At 35.0% G+C, this 10,000-nt stretch overlaps 1 protein-coding gene across 4 annotated transcripts in view; it reads left to right on the top strand.

Moving 5' to 3' along the window:
• Positions 1-10,000, top strand: part of LOC121388068 — a 45,810-nt gene that overhangs the window by 24,443 nt on the left and 11,367 nt on the right. The window contains exons 7-8 of one of the 4 annotated variants that reach the window (XM_041519275.1): positions 4,666-4,797; positions 6,862-7,107. In XM_041519275.1, the coding sequence (XP_041375209.1) occupies positions 4,666-4,797; positions 6,862-7,107 (378 nt within the window). The remainder of the gene's footprint in view (positions 1-4,665; positions 4,798-6,861; positions 7,108-10,000) is intronic. The other 3 variants (XM_041519276.1, XM_041519277.1, XM_041519278.1) reach the window with 3 other exon arrangements.

A 10,000-nucleotide genomic window follows, 5' to 3' on the forward strand; every position in this document is an offset into this window, starting at 1 on the left:
TCCCGGTTAACGTGGAAGCACTTTTGTTTTGTAGTATGTACATTTCTGTACTTCATTAAATCGCGGCCACCATCTTGAAATTCAAAATGACCACCATTTTAAAATATATTTTTCACATATTTTAACTATAGGTTAATGTAGAAGCACAATTAATTTTGTCTATGTACATTTCTGTAGTTTGTGAATTGCCTGTTTTCATGTTTATAGTCATTCAATCATGGGAACTGTCTTGAAATTCCAAATGGCCACCATTTTAATATATTATTATTATATTTCTTATATCTAAACTTCTGGTTAACGTAGAAGCACAATTTTGTTGTCTATGTACATTTCAGTAGTCAGTGAATCTAATTGTTTAGATTTATAGTCATCCAGTCATGGCAAACATTTTAATTTTAAAATGACAGCTATATGGCAATTTAAAATGACACCAATTTAATCATTTGGCAAATAATGTTTCACATAGTCCACATACAAATGCTATGTTGTGTTCCTAAGTACATTTTTAGATGAAATAATTAAAATGTTGCAATACTAATTACTTCTATGTTCTATATTTTAAATTAATGAAATAAAGGAACATCCCTATTGTACATTATAATTGATAATGGCATATTAGGCATCTACTTTGTCTGTAGTAGAATGCATACTGCAGCAGTCCTCGTCACCTCCACACAGGCAGCGCTCTGCACATTGAATATTGTGTCGCTTACACTAAAGATACATCTACCTGGACACTGGCACCACAGTTGCATCAGATCAGTTCTATCATAGCCTCTGGTGCAGCTTGTGCCTCCAAACGCACAGATACAAATATACCAAACCCCTTGGCTGCAACCAAGTCTGCATGGATCAAACATATCTGGATGTAGCATGGAATCTTGAGCTCAGATATTTGCTTGAAGATGTGGTGTTTGAGTATGCTGTTTCGTAATCCCAGAGATATGTGGCAGTGTTTTCACACTTTTGGTTTGGTGATGAGTTCTCGAATTTGTAGAAATGACCCTTGTACTTGGTTCTTTGCAGTAAAATCTTCACATTTTCACTGACCTCTTTGTATGGACATCCAATAGCCGATGATTGATTAATCAATGTGGTCTAGTGGTGTCGATAAACAAAACAAACTTTTTCTTTGTATAGTTTATCACCGATTCCAGGCTGACATCAGTGTTATCTGTGGAGCTTTCGTGAATACATTGAATTTTCTTTATTAAGGTCCATCATCACCAGTTTGTCTCTTGACACAGTTCATTATGAAATGGTTGCAGGTTGATCTGGTTGTGACGTATATATACTTATTCATATATTGAGGCCAATCTGTGTCTTTCATGCAGAAATCCACCCACTGCCTGGCCCGATTAGTTCACGAGTATGAGGAATCATAAACATGTCTGCTTCTTTCTATGTAATAACAGCTGTTGTAGGATGATGTTTGGTACATTTCAGAGAACATCTTTTATTGTATCTGTATACCTTTATCTGCCAGATGTATTATCATATTATCCTTTGTATATCTACTTGATGTCAACGATAGCAGTAACATTCCTGAACATACATGTCATCCCCACCACCTGGGCCAATAGGTTCGAAGCTAGCTTAGCACTACGATATCGTAAAACCGACGTAGCCTTTGGCGCATGTCACTGTCACATCATGGTCTTTGATAGTTTGCCGGTATCATAGCGCTAAAATAGCTTCGAAAATCTGTAGCCTGGTTAGTGGAAATATCTAATGACATCTTTCATAAATATTGCTCTGTGGTAAAGATATATCTTCCATCTAATAGTGAATCAGTGAATTCAGGAAATGCTTCTGATCACTGACAACATATCTGTCAGATATGAAGTGAAGTTCTACACCAGACACAGACTGTTGGATTCTCATCCTGGGAAGGTTACACACATTGGTCCCAATACATAATTATAGGTACAGACGTAAATCACAACCAGATCAACATGGAACTAATTTATGTTGAACTGGGTTCAGAAAGAACCCCAACATTAGAAGGATTTCAATACAGTAACTAGATGCTACACAAAAGAATAAATTGATGGTATTGGCAAAATATATTATTAGATTTATTCTGGAAAGATCCACCAGCTATATCTGAAGCTCTTAGCCAGTTTGGAATTGGCATATCTGAAGCTCTTAGCCAGTTTGGAATTGGCGATGAACTGTACAAAGAGGTCAGTAAAAATGTGAATATTTACTGCATGGTATTAAGCTTAATTGGTCATTTGTACAACCGATGCAGTTATTCTGAGAGGAAAGACGTTTAAGAAGCCATCACAAAACCAAAGTGTGGAAACATTGCTACATATCTCTGGGATATGAAAACAGCATAGCCAAAGAGCATATCCCTAAGAAAATATCTGAGTTCAAGATTCCATGCTACATCCATAGATTCTAGACCATAATGGATGTGCAAGCTGCACCAGAGGCTGTGATAGAACTGATCAGATATAAATGTGGTGTCAGTAAGTGTTCAGGTAGATGAATCTGTAACCAGAGGCTGTGATAGAACTGATCAGATGTAACTGTGGTGTCAGTACGTGTTAAGGTAGATGAATCTGTAACCAGAGGCTGTGATAGAACTGATCAGATGTAACTGTGGTGTCAGTAAGTGTTCAGGTAGATGAACCCTGTGAGAGAAATACAACCTGCAGTGTACAGAACTCTACAAGTGTTACTGGTGAGGATTGCTGCAATACACATGCCATTGCAGACAAAGTAGATACCCAATCAGGGGTCACATTGGAAAGAACTTAGTTTTAGCCAATTTTCAGATAAGTAGGGCATTTGAAATTATTAAAAAGTGTTTCAATTAAACAACATTTCATTAGCCAGATACTAAATGTTGTAACCACTTTGTATAAAAAATAGCAATTGGCTAATTGTAAATTATAGTTTATAATTGTTATGTTTCTCTATTTCATTAGTTTAAAATATAAAACATGAAAATCATTACTAATGCAATATTTTAATTATTTTATATAAAATGTATGTGGACTAGGAGGAAAATTATTTGCAAAATGATTAAATTGGTGGCCATTTAGAATTTCTAAATGGATGCCATTTTGAATTTTAAGATGGTTACAATGACTGGATGATGGTTATAAAAGTGTCAACAATTTTAATTAGTTGATCCTAGAAATGTATATAGAAAAATATAATTGTGCTTCTACGTCAACCGAGAGTTACGATATACAAAAAAAACCCAAAAACATTAAAATGGTGGCCATTTTGAATTTCAAGATAGTTGTCATGATTGGATGACTATAATAATGTCAACAATAAATTCATGACTGCAGAAATGCACATAGACGAAACAAATATCGTGTTTCTATGTTAACTGGGAGTTGAGATATATGGAAAAATATATTAAAATGGTGGCCATTTTGAATTTCAAGATGGCTGCCTAGGTCAGACAACTATTTTTATTTCTATACATTCATTCACTGAGCTCATAAATGTAAAGAGATACCAAAATTATTGTTGTGTGTCAATTGAGAGTAAATATATATATATAAAGATATTTATATGACGGCCATTTTGAATTTCAAGATGGCGGCCATGTCCAAATGGCTAAATAACATGTTATTAGCGATTTCACTGACCTCACAAAATGTAAATAGACACGAAAAATGTGTTTCTATATTAACTGGGAGTAAAAATGTATGTAAAATACCCTAAAGTGATGGCCATTTTAATTTTCAAGATGGCTGCCATGATAAAATGACCGAAAAAATGCTACCAATGGATTTCTAATTCCGGATAGTCTTAAGAATTAAAATAAATACATTTTTATTGACTTTAGCACCCCCCCCCCCCCCCCCCCCCAAAAAAACAAAAAAACAACAACAAAACAACAACAAAAAAAACCCCAACACCTACCCTAAAACAACCCAACAACAAAACAAAACACCATAAATATATTTTTTTTAACAAAATCAAATTTACTAGCTAGACTACAGGTTTGTATACATGGAAAAGTACTGAAATACGCAAATCCCTTCCCCGAACTTCAAAGTACCCCGACAATTCATGCATGTCGGTGTTCTTTTGAATACCGTAGATATAGTAGTAATAGTGGTAGTAGTAATAGTAGTAGTAATGGTAGTAGTGGGTAGAGTAATAGTAATAGTAGTCATAATAGCAATAGTAGTAGTAATAATAATAGTAGTATTTAAAGTAATTTCAACTTTTAACATTCTTGCTGCACTTCTACCAATCCCACATCAAAATGTAACGGCAATGGCCAGTGTGCGGCACAGATGGCCATAAGAGACAAGCACGTATTGCGTTTGGAGAAACAAGGACTAGCATATGGAGATTGGCAGCAAAACAAGCTGAACGATAGAAAGGGCAGGATTATTGCACTATAGTGTGCTATTATTATTATTATTATTATTATATTGCTTTTATTATTGTTATTGTTATTATTGTTATTGGTATAATAATAATAATAATAATAATTTTATTGTTATCATTATATTATCATTATTAACTATATTATTATTAAATTATTATTATATTGCTTTTATTATTGTTATTATTGTTATTGGTATAATAATAATAATTTTATTATTATCATTATATTATCATTATTAATTATATTATTATTAAATTATTATTATTATTATTATTATTATTATTATTATACAGATGGTGAAACTATAGAAAGTGACAGTGCGAAGATAATTAATGCAGCTCTCGTCTGGGATCTAGGTGAAATCTACGAAATAGAGACGGTTACTCTATCACAAAACCGTATTGGTTGGTTTGATATTATATTAGGTATTCATTTTATTTTATTTACACCCATTTAATCGTATTAATATATTAATAAATTTTCTCTTTTATTTGACATTTATTTAATCTTATTAATAACTATACTCCGTTTTCGTCAAAAGGAAACCGACGAATTGCTGTGTAACTCTGTAACGAATAAAGTTAAAATTATTACAATAACATACATGTATTATTAAGTTTAATACCCATACCAACTCAAATAACTTTCTTGTGAAAAATATTTCAATGTAAACACAAACATTTCTCAACAAATAACCATTAAATTGTGTTGATTAAGTCTCACTAATATTTTTAATAGAGAGGTGAACACAAAATGCTAGAACTACCAAGGTATTCTGCCTCATAGTAATCGACAATCAAGTACACGGAAACTAGTGCGTTTTACTCCCGTTGCAATTTAAAAATTACTGGATATAAACCCTATAGTCCGTCCCACAGGGAACGCCGTTTTTCATACTATGGAATTTACTACAAGTTATTTATTTCTCAGCCAATTGTTTTCAAAATTGCACACAAACATTGTATGGATTTGTTATTTCCAAAACACTTTTACGTTTCTTCTTAAGTCAAACCAAACTGAAATTACAAAAATCCCCAACAACAACAAAACAAAAAAATGTAGGAGGATGGGACGGACTATAGTTTGTTACATTAGTTTCGAACCGAATGTTTGACAGTACACATTCTTAACTACCGGTTAAGTTGTTTCTAGTTTTAAGCCATCACTTGTCCGAGTAGATAAGTCGTTGTATTGTTAAATGCCATGCGAATCGGTGTAGTAGGTTCGAAACAGGCGTGTTTGGGGCGGGGGGAGAATAAAATTGTCAATCGGTCCCACGTGATACTGGGGCTGGGTGGGGTAGAGGGAGAAAGTAATAATATAATAATAAGACGATATTTACCATTAATGTTTTAAAAATCATAGTGGCGTTTGTATGCTTTTATCTTAGATCATGAAAGTGAAACATGGAAACATCGAAACCAACCAATTGGCAGTTGGTGATTTTAAATATTACAATGGCTGTTCCATTTGTTGCCTTCAAACCTGTACCAAAAAAAAAAAAATAAAAAAATAAAAAAAAATAAAAAAAAAAAAAGGAAGAAAACAAACAAAAGAAGATTTAACCTTGATGCAAGTTGATGATACTTTGATAATTTGTAAAGAAACCTTTCTTTTTAACATTGACTTTTTTTTTAGTTGGTATGGGTAAAAAACTTAATGATATATTAAAAAAAAAATTAATTCTAACTTTATTCATTATATAGTGACATGCAAATTCATCTGTTCCCTTTTCACGCAAATGGATTTTATATATTAATAAATGAAATATTAGAAATATTAGTTTCTCCCACTGGTACAGCCAGAATGTTATATGGGCGATGGGAGGAGTGGGTGCCCACAATTGGTAACCCACACTATGTATGTATGTATGCTTTTAATACATTCCATTCCAATATTTATTTACATGTTTATTTACCACTAGGGTTTCAAGCATGTCCGTCCCGGGCCCGTTCTCTGGATAGCCAGTGAACTGGTCCGGGACTCTCTTAATACAGTCAAAAAGATCTAATTGAGCGGGGTGGGGGTCATTTTCCCCATGCCCCCCCCCCGCTACGTCAGTGGTTTCTCCTTTTATAACACTCCCGTTTAATGTTATGACATTTATAAATAGATATAATATGAATGCCATTTTGACCCGTTGAAGAAATGAAAGGATCGAAGCAGACGTCGTCGTGTAAGGGGAGGTAACTCTCTCGCTCCTCATTAGTGCCCCTGAGACTATTTCAACAACAGTAATGTTTAACCCCTGGGCATGTAAATTTATATGGTATCAGTAAGGTAATATCTTAAATGGATTCCCATAATATACATACTTAAATACATACGTACGTACGTACATACATACATACATACATACATACATACATACATACAATATATAGATATTCATACATAAATACATATATGCATACATATATACATAGATAGATACAATATATAGATATTCATACATAAATACATGCAGATTAAATTATAGGTGTTGTTAGTATTGATTTTAGGAGCAGCTAAGGATTTCATTGTGAATATATCAGTCAGCAGGCATGATAAGGGAAAGACATGTGTACACAAGACTTCGAAAGATAACTACTTTGTGAAAGACGTTAGGACAATCGCCTTCGATTGCTATGGCAACCCTTTCGGACGTTACATCACACTATCACATCGCGCGAGTCAGAAGACATTTGTTCCAGGTGCTAGAGTGCGGGTATTCGTGAGACGTCAGACCAACAAATGTAAGACTATACTTAGTAATAAAAGAAAGGTTTCCAGGTGTGTGTGCAGGCATTTTAGGAGAAGAGGGTTTATAGAAGGTCGATTGTTGCTTCCCCGGAAAGTAAAAAATAACATGGAAATTTTATTTTAAAAAGGGGAGAGGTTTCGATCATAAACCCTCATCCTGTACACGCCCCTGGTTTCGTTATCTTGTGTCAGAAACAGTCCAAAGAGAAATAACCTATTTGTGTGGTCTACGTCATCACTTCATGTGTACTGGTTAATATCCTATTTTAATGGTGGCTTAGGGAGTCGGGCTCTTGATGTCGCTTGGCTTGCGTTTCGGCATTTTCTGGGATCGATCCCCGTCGGTGGGCCCAATGGGCTATTTCTCGTCACAGTGCACCACGACTGGTATATCAAAGGCCGTGGTGTGTGCTATCCTGTCTATGGGATGGTGCATATAAAAAGACCCCTTGCTACTAATGGCAAAATGTAGCGAGTTTCCTTTCTATGACATCCAATAGCCGATGATTATTAATAAATGTGCTCTAGTGGTATCGTAAACAAAACAAACTTCTTTTCTTTTGACATTTTATTACTCCAGTACTCCAGTGCCAACGTTATCAACAGACCCGCCATAATTTTTAGTGTTCCTCGACAGGCCTTGTGCCATCGATATTGCACTTATTTCCCGATCCCCAGCCCGTGAGCTTCTTAGTCTTGGTCTGGATCTGAGTCTGGGTCCTGGTCTGAGTCTTGGTCTTGGTCTGGGTCCTGGTCTTAGTCTTGGTCATGGTCTGAGTCTTGGTCTTGGTATGAGCCTTTGTTTAGTCTTGGTCTTGGTCCGAGTCCTGATCTGAGTCCATGTCTTGGTCTGGGTCTGGGTCTTAGTCTGAGTCTTTGTCTTGGTCAGGAGCCTATTTCACTAAATATCGTAAATTTACGTTTACGTGTAAAACTTACATCTGTCGTACGTCTACGTCTACGTGTACGTTTACTCCATTTCACAAAGCCGGTCGTAGAAATACTACTAACTTACTTTGAACGTAAATCTACATCCTTTTTCTATTGCAACTCTTTTAGCAGAAATTTGACATCTAAAGCCGATTATTAATAAATCAATGTGCTCTAGTACTGTCGTTAAACAAAACAAACATAACTTTTAAAAGAAAGAACGAACGAATAAACTTGATAAAGTTTGAAACCACCGTTTCCGGTATACCAACACATGATTGTACTGTATCAAATAAAATCCTATAAGCGACAAAGTTAACATATGTAGTTAAAAACACTATATTATGGGCCAATTCCCTATATTTGGACAAGTCTGTGGTGATGTCAATTCATATTTTCCAACAAAGTAGTAGATATACTTCAGAAATTGGCTGAATAAAAAAAATGTCATGTCCACCCCTTGGATCCGCAACTAACATTTTCCCTCATGATGAACGAGTTTATTTATTATTCGTGTAGGTAACATGCAAGATGACGTTTGAATGTTTCAGGGTTTTTTGGTTTTTTTTGTTTGTTTGTTTGTTTGTTTGTTTTGTCTAGACAACTTTCACCCCATCAAAATAACAGTCAGTTGAACAGGCAGTAATTTGTGTATGGATATATATTTTATTTCTAAATTGTAGAGAAAATTTTAAGTTGAATTTGAAAAAGATGAAAGTAAAACACTGTACAGTCCTTAAAATATAATTTTAAAAATAATACGTTTCATAGCAGGGACGGATCTAAACATTTGTAAAGGGGAGAGGGGTGTTACAGAATTGTAAAAGGAGCAATTTGAGTTTATGCAAGGCAAATGAGCCGAGGTCCGAAAGGGATCCACATATATTCGTAATGAAGACGCGAAGAGACGCGTTTTCAGGACAGTTTAATGTTAATAATAATAATAATAATAATAATAATAATATAAACACGGCAGCTTTAACTACGGCAGCTTTAAATGTTAAAAAAAAAAAATTTTGTTTTAATATTTTAAGACAAACCACCAAAGTGAAATAGTTGATTAAAAAAGCATGTTTCGGGGCGTGGCCCGTAGCTAATGGGGGGTCGGTCGACCCCCCCTACCGGTGACATTTTTTTCCCAATATGCCACCGGACCTACCTAAGCAACTCGGGCGGTTCGCGCCTTCGTGTAAGGTACGAAGTGCCTCACCATAAGCCTAAACGACCGCCCCCCTCAAACGCCTGGCTTAGGTAGGTCCGGTGGCATATTGGGAAAAAAATGTCACCGGTACGGGGGGTCGACGAAGTTATAAGTTTGTTTTGTTTAACGACAGTACTAGAGCACATCGATTTATTAATAATCGGCTTTAGATGTCAACTTTCTGCTAAATAAGTTGCAAAAGAAAACAGACGTAGATTTACGTGCAAAGTAAGTTAGTAGTATTTCTACGACCGGCTTCGTGAAATGGAGTAAACGTACACGTAAAGGGAAACGTACGACAGGTGTAAGTTTTACACTTAAACATAAATTTACGATGTTTAGTGAAATTGGCTCCTGTTACATACCATAACCCACCTAACCTGCTGAGGCCAAACCTTTTTTTTTTTTTTAAATATTATTATTATTTTAAAATGCAATATTAGGTTATTCATATAAAATAGATGTCCATGGAAATTATAGAGCAAATGGTCAGTTAGGTTAATTTTCGCCCCCACCCGCACCCCTATGCCCAGACCACGGTACGGTCCTGCGTTTAATGGGAGCTGGTACAGGAAATAGGTACTAGGGAAACATATTTTCTGGTTTGTTGCTGCATACATTTGCATATATCCCCAAATCTGCAGACTCGTCTTAATTGAACGCTATCAGCATATTTGAAAAATAAAAATAAAAACTTGAGTGGATAAAAAAAAAATGTTTTTGTTTAACGACACCATTAGAACACATTGATTTAT

This window comes from Gigantopelta aegis, chromosome 14, assembly GCF_016097555.1.
Source record: "Gigantopelta aegis isolate Gae_Host chromosome 14, Gae_host_genome, whole genome shotgun sequence".
Taxonomy (NCBI): Eukaryota; Metazoa; Mollusca; class Gastropoda; order Neomphalida; family Peltospiridae; genus Gigantopelta; species Gigantopelta aegis.